This window comes from Scyliorhinus canicula, chromosome 27, assembly GCF_902713615.1.
Source record: "Scyliorhinus canicula chromosome 27, sScyCan1.1, whole genome shotgun sequence".
NCBI classification, from domain to species: Eukaryota; Metazoa; Chordata; class Chondrichthyes; order Carcharhiniformes; family Scyliorhinidae; genus Scyliorhinus; species Scyliorhinus canicula.
In genome coordinates this window covers 10761363-10780510 of record NC_052172.1, presented here as the reverse complement: position 1 = coordinate 10780510, position 19148 = coordinate 10761363, and the positions used below count along the sequence as shown (strand labels likewise).

The 19148-nt window shown below is 46.3% G+C and overlaps 1 protein-coding gene across 5 annotated transcripts in view; it reads left to right on the top strand.

Annotated features, from left to right (window-relative positions):
- LOC119957803 (cation channel sperm-associated protein subunit gamma-like) overlaps positions 1–19148 on the top strand; it is a 157362-nt gene that overhangs the window by 16277 nt on the left and 121937 nt on the right. For all 5 annotated transcript variants that reach the window (XR_005458932.1, XM_038785914.1, XM_038785913.1 and 2 more), the window contains exons 4-6: positions 617–764; positions 9761–9887; positions 16288–16381. Coding sequence is in view for 4 of the 5 variants with exons in the window: in XM_038785914.1 (XP_038641842.1) it covers positions 617–764; positions 9761–9887; positions 16288–16381 (369 nt within the window). In the remaining variant the exon portion in view is untranslated. The remainder of the gene's footprint in view (positions 1–616; positions 765–9760; positions 9888–16287; positions 16382–19148) is intronic.

Here is a 19148-nt window from a genome sequence, read left to right as displayed (position 1 = left end):
AAGATTCATAATGTAGTGCAGAGTTAGTTAAGATATAATAGTTATAGTTAGTCGATAGAGATAGTGTTAGTGAGTATAGTTTAGTTCTTACATGTATGTTTGCTATTCAGAATAAGTGTCGAACTCAAGTTTAGTAGTGTTAATAAAATTAGTTTTGTCCTGCGACAGAGCTTTGTGTATCTTTGTGAGCACTGCGCCTTTCATCCTGAAAACGCCTCACAAAGATTGCCCACTAATGTCCAAAGATGTGCAGGTTTACATGGGGCTTCCTGGTTACGGGGATAGGGTGGGGGGAATGGGCCCAGCTGGGGTGCAGGCTCGATGGGCCATATGGCCTCCTTCTTCACTGTAGTGATTGTATACGGTTGGAAAAGCCGCCATTGTCGCTTTTCCCACCTACCAGCGACCGTTACTAATTCCTGAGGAAACCCCACCCACTTTCTGGATTATCTATGATAAATTCTGTGTGAGATCCACTTCTGTTTACATTCTATTCTTGCGCCATAAAATTCTACTTTTTTTTTTAAAAAAGGTTGCATTTGATTTCAGTCTACTCATTCATAATTTGTAGCTCAATATTTTGAGAATTTTTCTTCCTTTTCTGTTCATTTAATAGGAAGAGAATAGAATAGCTGCCCTTTCTGCATATTTTCAGGGAATGCAACCTATTGTGAACATACGATTTCAGCAACCTGTGCATTCAGTTTACATTATGCCAGAAATATTGGAGATTGCTGTATCAGGAGCGCCAATTGCTGATAGTGGTGAGTGTGTTTTATTAATGTCGCAGTCTCATCTCAGAAACCTTTCAGAGCAATATTGTAAAAGTCAATACGAGATGGGGACTAGATGGTCCGATTCTGGGGCTACGCCAGACAAAATGGTGCAAAACGGCCACCAATTCCCCATTTTGCTGGGGGCTACCAGGACGGTAGCGGAGAGCACCCTGCTCTAGCTGCCGATATGCCCCAGAGAATTGCCGGGTCCATAGTCGTGTATGCGCACGGCGGCGGTGTGCAGCGGCCGTGCCAAGCTACATGGCAGAGACCGCTCGCAGACCCGGCCTCAAAATAGTCCCGCTCTTCGGCTGGCTCGTAAGCCCCGACTATAGCAGTGTTGAACTGAGTCCGCAGCCGCCCTGCTGAGTTCCCGACAGGTGAGACCAGACGTGACCCACACCGTCGGGCACTCGGCTGTTTGGGGGCAGAGCATCAAGGTGCGAGCCTCAGGCAATATCCTGAGGCCGTCGGTACGTGGCACAGTGTACTCTCTGAGTACGCCGCTTTGGAGTGTGCGGAGCATCGCAAAAGCGGCACCGCCCCTGATTTGGTCGGAATCGGCTATGCGCCGGCCGATCGCCGAATGCGATTTCGGCGTCGGTGACCGGAGAATCCCGCCCGGGGTCTTTCCCGATTCCCAAGGGTGTGGAGGAGGGAGGGTTTTAGAGTCTCTTCATCCCACTTGGGTTGGAATGCAAGTTCTATATTCAGATGGCTGAGTCTGTCCATTGTCTTAACGGGATTACAGTTTCTTAAAATCCAGCCAGAAACACAGCATTAGAAATTGTATCTTTTCCTTTAAAAAAAAATCCTCATAACAATATTGAATTTGTATCAGCTAACTTACTAGGTCCATAAGATACAGGAGTAGAATTAGGCCATTCGACCGATTGAGCCTGCTCCGCCATTCTATCATGGATGATATGTTCCTGATCTGCTAGCTGCAATGCTATAGACCAAGAGCTGGATTGTGAAATCAGCCAGAGCATCTCCTCTTTAGAACACATGGCCTAGGAGTAGGAATAGGCAATTTAGCCTCCCGGTCCTACACACCCTCAATGTGATCATGACTGATCCCATCCTGGCCTCAACTTCACCGTCCTACCTGTTCTCCATAACCCTTTAACCCATTACCAATTAAAAATCTGTCTAACTCCAGCACGGTAGCATGGTGGTTAGCATAAATGCTTCACAGCTCCAGGGTCCCAGGTTCGATTCCCGGCTGGGTCACTGTCTGTGCGGAGTCTGCACGTCCTCCCTGTGTGTGCGTGGGTTTCCTCCGGGTGCTCCGGTTTCCTCCCACAGTCCAAAGATGTGCGGGTTAGGTGGATTGGCCATGCTAAATTGCCCGTAGTGTCCTAAAAGGTAAGGTTAAGGGGGGGGGGTTGTTGGGGGTATAGGGTGGATACGTGGGTTTGAATAGGGTGATCATGGCTCGGCACAACATCGAGGGCCGAAGGGCCTGTTCTGTGCTGTACTGTTCTATGTTCTATGTTTTACTCACTGTCCCAGCATGCACCGCACACTCGGGTAGCGAATTCCACAGGTTCACAACCCTTTGGGAGAAGTAGTTCCTCCTCAAATCTGTTTTAAATTTGCTACCTCTTGTTCTAAGATTATGACCTCTTGTTTTAGAATGCCCCACAAGAGTAAGCATCAGCTCCACATCTACTTTAGCCATCCCTATTAGCATCTTGTATGCCTCGATTTGATCTCCAAACATTCTTCTAAACTCTAGAGTAAACTGTTCGATCTCTCTTCATATGACAAACCCCTCATTTCTGAAATCAATCTGGAGAACCTCCTCAAACTGCCTCCAATGCCACAACATCTTTCCTCAAATAAGGGGACCAAAACTGTGCACAATATTCCAGGTGCGGTCTTACCAAGGCCTTGTATAGTTGCAACAACACTTCCTTACCTTCATATTCATTTCCTTTTGCTACAAATGCCAACATTGCATTTGCTTTCCTTATTTTCTGCAGGCTCGTTTTCTGTGCCTCATGCACGAGGGCCCCCAGATCCCTCTGCAGCAGAGCTCCCCGAAGTCTCTCCCCGTTTACATAATAAGTTGCCTTTCCATTTTTTCGACCAACGTGCAAGGCAACACCTTTTTACAGGATGACTGAGAGAACATATATTAAACAGTAAACCTTTAAAAGATGTAGAGGAGCAAAGAGACATAGATGTTCAGAGGCACACATTAATTGAATAACCGACAGGCCAGGGGCCAAAATATATTTTCAAGGAACTTTTTGAGACGTTCTTGGAACCTGCTCTTTCTCTTTCTGCTCCTGTTTGCACGGATTTGGTGACGAGAGCTGAAAATATCACAAGAAGGCCTATGTCGCGTTTCATATTGAGAAAAAGCAGATAATTACGATCCTACACCAGACTCCAACAGTGGCTAGGATCGTGGACTGAAACCCCAATATTTTAGTTTATTTGTAATACCGTGTGGAAAGAATGCTCAAGGAGTGATTGCACTTAATTATGACTGTGTTGTATTTTTTGTATTTTTAAAACAAAACTTTAAAAAAATATATATTTTATTACAAACATGTTTCAGAACAGGTTACAGCACATAAACACGCCGGGAAACATTCTTCCCAGCAATCAACTGTACAATCTGTACAAAGTTTTTCCCCTCCTCTCCCCCACCCCGCGACGAACAGCTCCTCAAACATGGTCACAAATATCCCCAACCATTTCTCAAACCTGCCCACAGAGCCCCTTAACTTATCCTTTATCTTCTCCAACCGCAGGAAGTCGTACAGGTCATCCAACCAAGCTGCTATCCCCGGTGGCTATGCCAACCACCACTCCAGTAAAATTCGCTGCTGTGCAATCAGAGAGGTGAAGGCCACAACGGCCTTTCTCCTCTCCATGAGCTTTCGCTTCTCTGAAACCGCAAATATCGGCAACAAAGGGTCCGGGTCCACCTCCTCTTCCACTATCCTGGCTATTACCGTGAACACTCCCACCCAGAATAGTCCCAATTTTTGCAACCCCAAAATATGTGCGCGTGATTCCCTGTCCCCCGCCCACCCCTCTCACACTCATCTGCTACCCCCTGAAAGAACCCACATTCTCGCCCGAGTCATATGTATCCTGTGCACCACCTTAAGCTGTATCAGGCTCATCCTTGCACAAGAGGAGGTCCCGTTTACCCTTTGCAGTGCCTCACTCCATACTCCCCAATTGATCGCCCCTCCCAACTCCCCTTCCCATTTCTCCTCCTTGATCTTTATCACCTTTTAAAACAAAACTTTGTTCTGAATACATCTTAAATTTTGTAACTTCACACTGGAAAATAACAGCTTACAATTACCACTTAAACGCTACTACTCAATTTTCCATTAAACAACAAGAAAAGAAACACACAGCTCTCAATCTTAAAATTAGCAGGGCATAGAATAATACTTGCTTTATAAAACAGATCTGGCTCTTATTAGAACCCCTTCAGACTCTGGCTGAATGTCTTCAAAAAAAGTTTCAATTTCTTCCTTGTCCCCAGACAAGACTGCTCTCCTTTACACATTATTGCTCTTTTATAACTATCCTACTGTGAGAGAATTGTGGACTCAGGGTCACACAGATCAGAATTGACCTTTGCTCTTCCCAAAGCCTTCTCCAAAACTCTCTGCGTTCCTTCATTCCACCAGAACTGACATTGTCTCCCCAGGCCGTAAAGCAAATAATCTCTACAGCTTCAAAGCAAATGGACTCCCCAAGGACTTTCCCAAATCAAACCGCAGTGCATTAGCCCAGACTGAAAAACTACATTCCTTTGGTCGATTTCACCTTCCGGCTCCCAAAATCTCCCAGGACTTTAGAAAACAAAATCCTTTTAAAAACATGAACATGGCAACCAAACACACTATAATCCCAGGCTCTTAACCTATAAATATTTAGAAGCCATTCGGCGCAGTAATTAGTACTCTTCTCACCCCCCATCAGTGGCAGGCTGCTGACCACAGTGTCACTCTGCCCCCATACCCAAACGCCACCCTCCCACCCTCAACCAGTTCTTCTCAGATCCCACTTCGTCTGCACCTAGTTTTGATGGCCCAGACCCTCCCCAGCCCTGACAAAAATGTACATGTAAGTGACCGTATCTTAGTCCCCACTCTGGTCTGGCCTGCACATCTTTGGAACCTAAGGGCAATTTAGCACGGCCAATCCACCAACCTGTATACCTATGGACTGTGGGAGAAAACCGGAGCACCTGGAAGAAATCCACCCTCACTCTCTCCTCACCGTGTCTGTCTCTCACCCTCTCCTCACCATGTCTGTCCCTCACTCTCTCCTCACCGTGTCTGTCCTCACCCTCTCCCACTGTGTCTGTCCCTCACCTCTCCTCGCGCGTGTCTGTCCCTCCCCCTCTCCCACCGTGTCTGTTTCTCACCCTCTCCCACCGTGTCTGTCCTCACCCTCTCCCGCCGTGTCTGTCCCTCCCCTCTCCCCACCGTGTCTGTCCCTCACCTCTCCCTACCGTGTCTGTCCCTCACCCTCTCCCCACCGTGTCTGTCTCTCACCCTCTCCCCACCGTGTCTGTCTCTCACCCTCTCCCCACCGTGTCTGCAACTCACCCTCTCCCCGCCGTGTCTGTCCCTCCCTCTCCCCACCGTGTCTGTCCCTCACCCTCTCCCTACCGTGTCTGTCCCTCACCCTCTCCCCACCGTGTCTGTCTCTCACCCTCTCCCCACCGTGTCTGTCTCTCACCTCTCCCCACCGTGTCTGCAACTCACCCCCCCCACCGTGTCTGTCTCTTACCCTCTCCCCACCGTGTCTGTCCCTCACCCTCCCCCCACTGTGTCTGTACCTCACCCTCTCCCCACCGTGTCTGTCCCTCACCCTCTCCCCACCGTGTCTGTCTCTCACCCTCTCCCCACCGTGTCTGTCCCTCACTCTCTCCTCACCGTGTCTGTCCCTCACCCTCCCCCCACTGTGTCTGTACCTCACCCTCTCCCCACCGTGTCTGTCTCTCACCCTCTCCCCACTGTGTCTGTCCCTCACCCTCTCCCCACCGTGTCTGTCTCTCACCCTCTCCCCACTGTGTCTGTCTCTCACCCTCTCCCCACCGTGTCTGTCCCTCACCCTCTCCCCACCGTGTCTGTCTCTCACCCTCTCCCCACTGTGTCTGTCCCTCACCCTCTCCCCACCGTGTCTGTCTCTCACCCTCTCCCCACCGTGTCTGCATCTCACCCTCCCCCCACCGTGTCTGCATCTCACCCTCCCCCCACCGTGTCTGTCCCTCACCCTCCCCCCACTGTGTCTGTACCTCACCCTCTCCTCACCGTGTCTGTACCTCACCCCCTCCCCACTGTGTCTGTCCCTCACCCTCTCCCCACTGTGTCTGTCTCTCACACTCTCCCCACCGTGTCTGCATCTCACCCTCTCCCCACTGTGTCTGTCCCTCACCCTCTCCCCACCGTGTCTGTCTCTCACCCTCTCCCCACTGTGTCTGTCTCTCACCCTCTCCCCACCGTGTCTGCATCTCACCCTCCCCCCACCGTGTCTGTCCCTCACCCTCCCCCCACCGTGTCTGTCCCTCCCCCTCCCCCCACTGTGTCTGTACCTCACCCCCTCCCCACTGTGTCTGTCCCTCACCCTCTCCCCACTGTGTCTGTCCCTCACCCTCTCCCCACCGTGTCTGTACCTCACCCTCTCCCCATCGTGTGTTCATGCCCCTCCCTCTTGTCCCCTTGTGTCTCTGCCTCACTCTCTCGCCCGTGTGACTGTGCCTCACCCTCTCGATACCTTGTGTCTCTGCCTTGCTCTCTTGCGTATGTGTTCCATGCCTCACCACCCACGCCCTTTGCGTGTTCCATCCCCTCTCCACACCGTGTGTCCATGCTACACCATCAGCCATCCATTTGTGTGTGCCTCATCCTCTCCCCCATGTAGGGAGGAGGAAAGGGTGGAGTAGGGAGGGAGGGAATGGTGGAGTTGGGAAGAGGGGGATGGAGGAGTAGGGAGGAAAGGGAGTTGATGTATTCTTCCGTGGTATCATCCTGCCTGGCATGAAATATATTACTTTGTCAAATCAATTTCCTTATTCCATAACGACAACTTGGAATATTATCAAAATCAGTTTCTACAGATTATGAAACTGATCCTTGTGTGATTTACACTCAATGTACAGCAGTTTGTCTGGTGTAAAGTGTGCTGAATATAGAAATTGTTATACATTATATTTTATACTTGTGGCAGTAATGTTATTAAAAAAACCCCGGTTTGAACAATCATACAGGTTGTGTGTCTGCTAAAGCTGTAATTAAGGATCATAAAAGGTGATTGGTTTTAACCATTTACTTGTTCACAGAGATATGGCTCATGGGATATTGTTTTGAATACTGGAGATTCCCTGGAGAGTAGATAATTTATGAGGGATTGCATTTAGTTTGAATAATGCAGGTGTTGGGACATCTTAGTGGGATGCAGATGATGTAATTAATGGGAAAAGCCATATCTGTCTGTAGTTTTCAGTTTTGCCAAATGCTGTTAGGTTGAGCAAAAGGACCTGACAAAGCAGAAGTGTACTGGATTGGCTCTTGTCACGAGAATGTCGCTTTAAGAAATGTTTGGCTGCTCATGTTACTGCAGTGATGTCAGAGTGTGGGTGGGGCTGAGCTCTGGTTCTGTTCTTTAGTTTCACTTTGAGAAAAGCTTGGGTGTTTCTGGGTTTTTGGTTTTGTTTTTCAGTGTGTTGCAGCTGAAGTCAGACAAAGTAGCGATACTGTTGAACTCTCACATGAAGGACTATTTCTTAATCATTTGGTGAATTCAGAATTATGAATGTTTTCAGCATTGAATGTAAACCCTGATGTGCTTCTGTTCAGAGGTTTTTTTAAGTCTTCTGCGTGTTAAAAGGGCAGAAAACAGATTACTTAGTGTTGTATTCTTTGGAGGGTGTATTTGAATTAATATTTGCTAAGATAGTCACTGTTTTAAAAAGGTTAACTTGAGTTCATAGAATAAATATTGTTTTGCTTTAAAAAATACTTTTCCATTTCTGCTGTACCATACCTGTAGAGTGGGCCGTGTGCTCCCCATACCACAATCGAGTAAAAGTTGTGGGTCAGGTGAACTCCATGATACACATTGGGAATCTCTAAGGCCTGGCCCATAAAACTCTTAAAAACGGTCTCTCTCCAAAGGTCTGCACAGATAAGCAAATAACCTGTTTGTTAACTTTATTTATAAGTGGCATTTGAACTGTGTTGGGTTGCTTAAGTGGAATTAGTGGCAGGTGTAGATAGTAAGTTTAGCGGTGGGATTCTCCGACCCCCCCCGCCGGTTCAGAGAATCGCTGGGGGCGGCGTGAATCCCGTCCTGCCGCTCCGACGCCATCTGCCGCATTCTCTGGCGCCGGTTCTCGGGCGGGGCAGGGATCGCGCCACATCGGTCGGGGCCGTTGGCAGCGGCCCACCCGGCAATTCTCCGGGCCCCGATGGGCCGAGCGGCCACCCGTTTTCGGCCAGTCCCGTCGGCGTGAAATAGACATGGTCCATCCCGGCGGGACCTGGCCTGGAGGACGGCCTGCGAAGTCCTCAGGAACCACCGATCTGTGGCGGGCCTGTGCCGTGGGGGCACTCTTTCCCTCCGCGCCAGCCTCTGTAAGGCTCCGCGATGACCGCCGCGGAGAAGAAACCCCCTACGTATGTGCAGGAAACCGCTAGCGGTTCTACACATGTGCCAACTCGCGCCGGACTGCGGTGGCCCTTTGGGTCCGGTTGGCACGGCGCCAACCCCTCCAGCGCCGGCATAGCCCCCGGAAGTGCGGAGGATTCCGCAACTTCTGGGCGGCCCGACGCCAGAGTGGTTTGTGTCTCTCTTGCCGCCGGTACGTCCGCTCCGCCGATTGCGGGAGAATCCCGTTGAAAGTGTTTCATTTTATTTAATCATTGTTTAACATATAATTGTAAAGCCATTTCTTTCATGTTAATGTGGTTAATTCTGTGTTTAAATTAAAGCTTTTTTAATATAAAAGTTACCTATTGGTCAGAGTCATCACCCCTGGGGGAAGCATCTTTTCCTCTGGCATCCTAACAGAATGTGGAGTCTGGCCCAGTATCCTAATCAAAGGCGGGGTCTGGTGCGGTATCCTAACAAAAGAAACAGAAAAGAGCTAAAGATTTGTCTCACTGTATCTGTTCTATTTATTTGGGACCTACATTTTTGATGGGGATCAGGGTACAATGAGATGTAAGTAAAATGGGAGCACTACAATAATGCTTCCTGCCATTTCCTTAGTGTTAGTCAATAATAATAATAATCTTTATTGTCACAAGTCGGCTTACATTAACATTCAATGAAGTTACTGTGAAAAGCCCCTAGTCGCCACATTCCGGCGCCTGTTCGGGTACACGGGGAGAATTCAGAATGTTCAAATTACCTAACAGCACATCTTTCGGAACTTATGGGAGGAACATGGAGCACCCGGAGAAATTCCACGCAGACGCGGGGAGACCGTGCTGACTCTGCACAGACGGTGACCCAAGCGGGGAATTGAACCTAGGACCATGGCGCTGTGAAGCAACAGTGTTACCCACTCTACTGCCGTGTAATTTACCAATCAGTACCTTTAGGGAAGGAAATCTGTGGTCCTTACCTGGTCGTGCCTACATGTGACTCCAGACCCACAGTGATGTGGTTGACTCTTATCTTCCCTCTGAAATGGCCGAGCGAGACACTCTATTCAAGGGCAATTTGGGATGGGCAACAAATGCCTGGGCCCGGCAACACCCACATCCCATGAAAGAATAGCAAAAAAGTGATCTCAGTGTTTCAGGAGAGTGGAGGAGAGCACTGTGATGGACGATGAGTTAAGAGGCCCTTAAACTAAATTTATTTTGGGGTAGGGAAATGGGGTTAGAGGGGTGTCATTCATGTGGTTACCTTATTCATGCTGTGCCAAGCCTTTATGAACTAGATCTACACTGTTTTGTACCTTTCTCTTTTTTTCTACTTGCCAGTTTCTGAATGTTCGGCCGAGATTTGTGGCGTGGGATGGTATGTTCCTTTGCCATTTAAGAATGGATCCGTAGTCTCGGAAGCACTTATCACCAGCAATAAGATCGGTCAGATTATACCAGATAAGAAGTATGGTGACAAACGTAAAATATTTTTTTGTTATTTTATTCAAATATTTATCCAAATAAGCAGATTCTATGAATATGATGGCCACCAAATTGTGCTGTGTTTTGTACCATGTAGCCATTTAATTAATTAATTAATTCCTCTCCCTACTGCTTAGTTCTACATGTATTTTAAATAGGTAGGTTAGTGCCATCGTTAAAATAAAGTGATTTCATAGCAAAATGTTACACTTTTGGACCTATTGGGTGAAATTCTCCCCCAAAATGGCAAAGTGTCAGGTTCTGACTGAAAACTGATGTGTGTTTTCCCAGTGAAACGGGCAGGTTCACTCTCCAGATCTTCCCACTCTTTGACATTTTTTTAGAAGGTGTCCTGTTTTGTGCCATCATGAATGATCGTCAACCCCCCTCAAACATTGCTGGCATTGGGGCCCTCCCAATGGGTCTCCCCAAAGGCTCTGCCCCCTTCAGGCCGCGCTCCCTTCAGGCCCATCCCTTTTCGGGCCCTGCTCCTTGGCTGTGCCCCAGGTTGTGCTGCCCTGCCATGTCCCTGACGACCAGTGGGCTACGCTGGTTCCGAGACCCCGATGTTGTTGTCGCATCTGGCCTCCGTTTTTGGAGACGGGTAGTGATTCCCACCAGCGTTACGTCACGTTTGCCTTCTCTGGGCATGAAACTAATGACGCTGCCGGCAGGGACTGGGGAGATCTCCCAATTACAAACCCGTTATGGCCCTCTCGGAAGAGTTTCACCATAACATTATTTCCGCCGGGGCATATAGGAGCTGGAAAATCACCCCCATTATCTCAAAGTGTAATTTTAAGAGACAATGACTTGAAACTGGCCATTGCCAGCCACCTGAAACGAGTTCATGGAGTTCAGCAGATCTTTTTTTGTTGCAAAAATATACTTTTTTCATAAAATATTGAAAGAACATTGCAAACATTTCAAAGTGACCGTCACACAAAGTGCAATAATATTCAAGTTCTCTACAGTCTTTTTCTGAGGTGCTTCAATACAAAGAAACATTACAGACATTTCAAACTGGTCATTACAAATAGTGCAAAGGTAGTTAAGTTGCCTACATAGATCAAGTTGCACTCTGAGGTTCTTCAATATGATTGTGATACATTTGATATTAACTGTATAAATTAAATATGAGTCGTACAGCCCGAGGAGGTTCTATATAGTTCCACTCCCCTCAGTTCCCTTTGGCTGAAAGATCTTAGCAGATTGATATTACATCTGAGTGGATGGCTGCTGATTTACTACAATCCCATTTTACACATCAGTTTCAACCACTATGACTTTAAAATGAGGACAGATATTAGAATACAATATTAGTTTAAATTACTGGGGCAGAAATCCCTTTGTGAATACTTTCGGCTGCTGAATGGATGTCATGCTTCGAATGCGAGCCTGATCCCGTGCAAGGAAAGAGGTTCCAGAAGTTGTGGAACTGATCAACATCAATTTACATAGAATTTACAGTGCAGAAGGAGGCCATTCGACCCATCGAGTCTGCACCGGCTCTTGGAAAGAGCACCCCACCCCCTATCCAAGGTCAACACCTCCACCCTATCCCCATTACCCAGTAACCCCACCCAACACTAAGGGCAATTTTGGACACTAAGGGCAATTTATCATGGCCAATCCACCTAACCCGCACATCTTTGGACTGTGGGAGGAAACCGGAGCACCCGGAGGAAACCCACGCAGACACGGGGAAGATGTGCAGACTCCACACAGACAGTGACCCAAGCCGGAATCGAACCTGGGACCCTGGAGCTGTGAAGCGATTGTGCTATCCACAAGGCTACCGTGCTGCCCCGAATTGTGCAATGTCAACACAACTTGTATTGCTGATTTGCAGCATGCCTGATGAGGGTGTCAAATTTTGTGTCTTTGTGACAATTAAAGGCAACCTGTCTCTGAAAAGTAAGGTGCACTTTGGTTGTGGGGATCTATCACACAAGGCTGCGGAAAATTCGAGGCACTTGAGGAACTACAATAACGGGGAGCAGGCAGCCATATGAGGGCCATGTTTTTTTTCAAAATGCAGTCTTTACGTGGAGACCAGGTCATGGACACTGTGGATGGAGAGGAGGAAGACACCTAATGAGTGGCAGACAAATATTGCAAAGTTTTTTTGCCACCTCACATATGATGCATAGCAGACTTTAGCTGTTTCCAGACGTTATTCATCCATCTCTATATAGCATACTGTGTGTTAGGATACTGGACCCGACACCGACTTTTGTTAGGATACCGGAGGATAACCCCAAATAATATTTTCAATTTGTAAAACTGCGAGTAATGGATACTTAACCCCAGGAGTGATGACTCTGACCAATAGGTGTCTTTTATGTTGAAACTAATTTTAATTTAAACGCAAAATTAATCACATTAATATCAAAGAATTAGCTTCACAATTATCAGTTAAACAGTCCTTGAAAAAATCTTAACTTACTATCTGCACTTGCCACTAATTCCAGTTTAGTAAGCCAATACAGTTCAAATGCCACTTATAAATAAAGTTACCAAAACAGGTTTACTGTGCATAATTTTGGACAGAGAGATACTTTCAGGAACAGCCTGTAAATCCTTCCATTTTGCCAGCCTCAAATCCCATAGCAAACTGCTGTTCTATTTAAAATCCTACAGCAAAACTACAGACAGACCTGGCTCCTCCCATTAATTACATCATCTGTATCCCACTTAGATGTTCCATCACCTGCTTAGGTAGGAAGAAAAATTATCTACACTCCAGGGAATTTCCAGCAATCAAAAGAACATCCCATGAGCCTTTCTCTGTAAACACGTAAATGGCTATAATCAATCATTACCTCACCTTTTAGACTCCTTAATTACAGCTTTAGCAGGCACACTGCCTGTGTGTATTTCAAACCAGGGGTTTTAATAACATTGCTGCTACAAATCCATATAACAATTTCTACATTCATCACGCATACTACTAATTGCTAACTCGTCTCCCTTCCTTATATTATACACTCAGTATATATACACTGGCCGCAGGGAGAAAAATAGGGCAGTACTTAAAAAATGCAAAGTGAGGGCAGCATGGTGGCGTGGTGGCTTAGCCCTGTTGCCTCACAGTGCTGAGTTCCCAGGTACGATTCCGGCTCTGGTTAACTGTCCATGTGTAGTGTGCACATTCTCCCCATGTTTATGTGGGTTTCGCCCCCACAACCCAAAGATGTGCAGGCTAGGTGGATTGACCACGCTAAATTGCTCCTTAATTAGAAAAAAAACATGAATTGGGTAGTCTAAATTTAAAAGTGTCACTTGACCTTACCAGCCCAGAGACTGGCATCGCATGCAGTTCAGAGATTAGGTAACAAGAATCTTAAAGTGGCAATTCGCTCAGCGCACGTGTGCATGAACAAGAGCAGAACAATTAGACAGCCCAGGAAACAGCTTGGGAGAACTTGGATCTGAATTCTACTGCACAGTTTAACGTTGCAGATATTGAGACCATTTAGTCAGTCCTGGGATGAACAGTTAGCTCTCTAATCATTGCAGATAGTCAGGTAATGGAATCTCTGCAAACTGCTCTGACTGCTTTGATAGAAGCTGAGACAGCTGCCGTCATGGATCAGATATTCAGCATCTTCCTTAGTTTAAACAGACCGTAGGAGAGATGGATAGTAGCTACCAGAGCTTTGCAGAGTGGTGGAAGTGCTGAAATTTGAGCTCTTTCAGGATAATAGCTAGCTTGCCAGCCCCTTAGCTGGGGTTTGTGTTGGTGCTCGGCATAGCGTAAGCAATAGGAGCGGGGATAAACCTTTTAACCCCTCCCAGCTTGCTCTGCCATTCAAAACCAGAACAAAATAAAGGTATTAGGTAATAGCAGTTTTAATTGAAATGAAAGCTTAAATGATAACGTTGTGATAAAGATAGGAATTCCAGCTATGTGTTGTGTTAAATGTAGCTGATGCAGTAATGGTTAAACGTCTGAGTTAGGGAGTGTATCTGACTGCTGCAGTCATGTTTGCAAAATGTCCTGGTTTGAGAGGCTGCTAAACTTTGGGCTACAGAGGTGCAATTAAAATATCGTAAAAGTAAGATCATAATTAATTCCAGCCATTGATATCGTTTGCTGGCGTAGGGTTAATGTAGTTAATTGTTTATAGAAAGAAATTGCCCTGGGGAGTAAATAATTAGAGACATTGGGCGTGATCCTCCGCTCCGGCAGCCGGCCAATGGAATTTCCCATTGTGGCCACCCCTCGTCGTCGGGAAACCCATGGGTGTGAGTGGAGGATCCCGCTGGTGGACAATTTGACTGATTGTGTTTAGCCTTAGACAGATGGTCATAACCCAGTTAGTGGGATAGAGATGATGTGGTTAATGGGAGGAGCTAGGGCTGAAGCAGTCAGGTGTTTAGTTGAGTTTAATCCTGTCTGTGAACAGATTAGGTGCTTCTGAAAACAGTGAGTTGAAGATTTTTTTTAAAAATTCCCAATTAAGGGGCAATTTAGTGTGGCCAATCCACAAACCCTGCACGTTCTTTGGGTTATGAGACCCACGCAGTCACAGGGAGAATGTGCAAACTCCACATGGCCAGTGACCTGGGGCCATGATTGAACCTCGGCACCGTGAGGCAGCAGCGCTAACCACTGCATCACTGTGCTGCCCATGAGTTAAAGATTTGACTGTGAACAGAACAGGAGCATTTTGCCAAATGCTGGTAAGTTAAACAGTGGTTTGACACAGCTTCTCTCAGAGTGCAATCCAGCGAGCCAGTTGTGCGAGCAAACCTTGCGCTGCACACTCACCCACAGCCAGATCAGGAGCCCCTAGATCTGAGACCCTAGACCACCCACTGGTAACATTAGGGAGACAATGCTGCCCTTCGCCTATCCAAACACTTATCCTTTGGTCGCAAGAAGTTCCACAGCGGTGAAGCACTGCCCTCAAGTGTTTGATTGTTGGCAACTGCCTCTATGGTGCTTATGCCCCCAGAGTTCAGGCACACTGTTCAGGCATTAAAGCTTGCTGGACATGCAATGCACCAACTATCCTCTGAGACATGGCATGTGGGCTCTCGAGGAGGCACCTGAGAGTTGACGAGCGCTGTAACAATAACAAGACTAATCCCTCATTTGAAATAGCTTTCAGCTATGAAGCTAGAGGCTGCTCACAGTCAAAGGGAGTGAAATTGAATTTCAGGATAGAAGCCGCAGCAGGGCTATGTGCTGGAAGTGTTTGGTGGGACAGGCTGTAACTGTGGTTGCCCTTGTTGTGGATCTCCACAATATTTAAAGATGGCTTGAAGGCCTCACAGACGCGAGTTGGGTGAATCGCAAAATGGTCCGTGCCCGGCATGAATCTGTCAAGCAGCAGTGCCAACCACTGCTACCCTGCCGCCCAGATGCATCTGTACATGACAGTGTAGGTAGGTTTGACCACCTCATAATCTTTATGGAGATGAAGCGCCATCTTCACATTGTGAATACCTCCAATATTTTGTGCGGCACTACTACTGTGATAAATGGGCTAAAATTTTGAACAGATCTAGCAACTTAAAATTGGGTATCCAATGAGATGTGCGGGACCCAAAGACGTTAGCAAGGCCAAATCTTCAGACCATGGCGACATCTCTTAATGGCGCCGCATTCTCAGAATAATGCTATAGAAATCCCCCCACTTCCAGGTGCCGGGGGCAATGCCGGAGTCCTTCTTGGCTATGTCCCCGACCACCTGGGGGTTACCATGGCCTCCGAGTCCCCCGGCGTAGTCATCACGCCTGGTCCCTGTGGAGACCAATAGTGATTAGTTTCATGTTGAGCAGCTTTATGTTGCACTGCTGGGTGAACGAGTTACAGGAGCCAAGAGAGTTTGGCTGAAAGCGGATTCTGCATTTTTATTTATATGCTAATCGCGTTCATGCCCAGCAGGGGTGTGAACCAGATGACATCAGCTGGAAGGGCCCGGGAACATCGCACACACTGTTTGGCACCTGATGCATATCCCAGGACTCAATCGATATTTTCCCACGTAGGGGATTTGCTACGTTCAAATCCAACTGGTGTAAATTTGGAATTTTTTTTTTAATCAACCTGGAATTTATGGGCTTGTACCAGATACAGCTACAGTTTAGTAGCACCGTTATTCATTTGGCTCACTATTGTCCTTCAGCCTGATGCTTGACCCGACAACTTGGTGTGTAGACTGCTAATAAAAGCATTTTATGTGATGGTAATAATGATGTATTTAAGTGGCTGGATTTTATCGTATTTGCTGAAGTATGTTAGCAGGTTTTACTACAATTTTTATTTTGTTTGTTTTATTCAGTTAATATGGGCTTTGAGGATAGAAACGTTTGTTTTCCTGTATGAATTTTCTTTTGCTGATTTCTTTTCATGATGCCGTTCTTTCCAGTATTCTTCTAAATATCGATGGATACTTGAATCTCAAACTGGATTTGGAAGTGGGCGTTGACCCAAATATCAGGCAATTTGACATTGGACATGAGGTCAGCAGAATTTAGTTCTTGTGTAATTGTCTGAATTAATAAATTTTGGTTAGTCCAGACAAATGTTACTTCAACAACTGTGGATACTGGAAATCTAAAATTAAAACTGGAAATGATTGGTCGGTCTCGCAGTATTTGAGAGAGAAACATGTTTCCATCAGCTCTGTTTTCTTCTCCATAGATTATGCCAGGTATATGACAAGTATTTCCCGCATTTTTTGTTTATATTTAAAAAATATTATTTAAAGCTCCACTTGCAGGACATTTATCATGGTTAATCCAAGGGCGGCACAGTGGTTAGCATTGCTGCCTCACAGCTCCAGGGACCCGTGTTCGATTCCAGCCTCGGGTGGTTGCCGGTTAGGTGGATTGCGTATGATAAATTGTCCCTTAGTGTTCAAAGATGCGCAGGTTAGGTGGGGTTATGGGGATAGGGCGGGGGAGTGGGCCTACGTAGAGTGCTCTTTCAGAGAGTGGTGCAGACCTGATGGGCCGAATGGCCTCCTTCTGTGCTGGAGGGATGCGATGATTCTATGATTAGGTTAAAGATTTCACACTCATTCAATACTCAACAAAATTGTAAATGTTGTGATTAATGTTCATCTGAAGACACTAGCATACTGGTTAGCACTGTTGCTTCACAGCGCCAGGGTCCCAGGTACGATTCCGGGCATGGATCACTGTGCGGAGTCTGCACATTCTCCTCCCGTCTGCGTGGGTTTCCTCCGGGTGCTCCGGTTTCCTCCCACAAGTCTCGAAAGACGTGCTGTTAGGTTAATGGACATTCTGAATTCTCCCTCAGTGTACCCGAACAGACGCCGGAGTGTGGCAACTTGGGGCTTTTCACAGTAACTTCATTGCAGTGTTACTGTAATCCTACTTGTGACAATAAAGATTATTAAAATTAAAAGAGCATTTTGACAATAAGGAATAATCATAGATTTAATCGCATTGTACCATATTGCAGAAATATAATGCAATTCCTGGAAGAGATAATCAATCAACAAGGGCTTTCAGGAGATATGTGTGAACATTTACCAGATGCGGTGTGTAAATGGTTAAATTTATTTTGATACATTCCTTTGCGTGTTACATTGAGTCATGCGTATTTTAAATGGATTAAAAATATTGCAGAGGGGAATGTAGTGTGAGTGCCTTTAAGGCTTCCGATTCTCTAATCCTTTCGGGTTGTTAGAACAAACTAGTGGAACTCCTGCACCAAGGAATGTCAGGGCAAATCTATTTTCTCGCTTTAGGTACAGCATTGGTATCTGCAGCTTATGGAATTTATGGAGCTCTTTCAAATGGTAGGAGTGTGCTGTGGCAGGTGTGACTCTTTTGACAGGTAACTTTCTATGAATACTGGGATACCAAGCAAGGGATAACAGAATGGAAACGCCCAAATAGTTCGCCACATGCATAGCAAATTTAGCATATTATAGATAGATTTGGTAAACCATAACACTAATGTTTTTAATAGGTAAAATATGAAATTAAGAACAAATTGGCAAGTTGGATTAACAAGTGATTTCATAGTAAGAAGCATAGAGATATTCATGACAAAGGATAGAGTGAGGTATCAGGGAGCAGTGAAGGATGGCTACAAAATAGGCAAGAGAGTGCAGGAGTAAAGGATGTTTCTTTCAATGGTAAGTGGTGTTCAAGAGTGTCCTGTGATCACAGTATCATAGAATTCTTATGGCACAGAAGGAGCACGTTTGGCTCATCATATCTGTATGGTTTTCCAAATAACCCTTATTAAGTAATGTCATTCTCCAGGCATTTCCCCATATCCCCGTGCACATTTTTTTCTATTCAAATAATTAAATGATGCCCTCTTGAATATCTTGATTGAACCTTCTTCCACCAGATCTCCAGGCAATGATTTCAGACCTGAGCCATTCACTGTGTGAGAAAGTCATTGAGTTTTACAGCATTGAAAGAGAGGCCCTTTGGCCCATCGCCTACGTGTACCTTTCTATTCGATCACATTTTCAAGCATTTGGTCCGTATCCCTGTATGCTATGGCATTTCAAGTGCTCCTCTAAATACTTCGTAAATGTTGTGAGGGTTCCCACCTCTACTATCCTTTCAGGCAGTGAGTTCCGGATCGCAACCACACTCTGGGTGAAAACATTTTTCCTCGCTTCTCCCCCAATCTTCCTGCTCCTTCCCTAAAATTCGAGACCCCTGGTCATTGACACCTCCACTAAGGGACCAACCTAGACGCCTATGCCATCACCGTCACAGACCTCACCAGTAAGTGTATCAATGATTGTGTGCCAAAGAAGGTAGTATGTGCGTTCCCCAACCGGAAACCATGCTTTAACCGGGAGATCCACTCCCTACTGAAGTCCAGGCCTGAGGCGTTCAAGACAGGTGACCCTGACCTACACAAGAAATTTAGGTACAACCTCTGCAAAACCATCAGCCCAAGAGACCAGACTAAGCTAGGGTCACAGACTAACGACACGGACTCTCGTCGGTTGTGGCAAGGCTGTTTGTTGACATAACTCGCATGCTATCAATAGTATTAGTAATGCTTAGCTGATTTCCACAACCTATCATTGTCAGGTTCGAGTTGTAAATTCACAATTTAACTGACAGCTCAAATAGATCGTTAAAGGTTTAACTGACGTAGATTTGGGGCCATAATAACAAATGTAATAGTAATAGTAATTCAGATCTTTATTTTATGTGAACATGATTCCTGAGGTCTGCCCCCTGGTTGACACTGGGTGAGTTGGCATGAAAGTGCAAAGGGTGG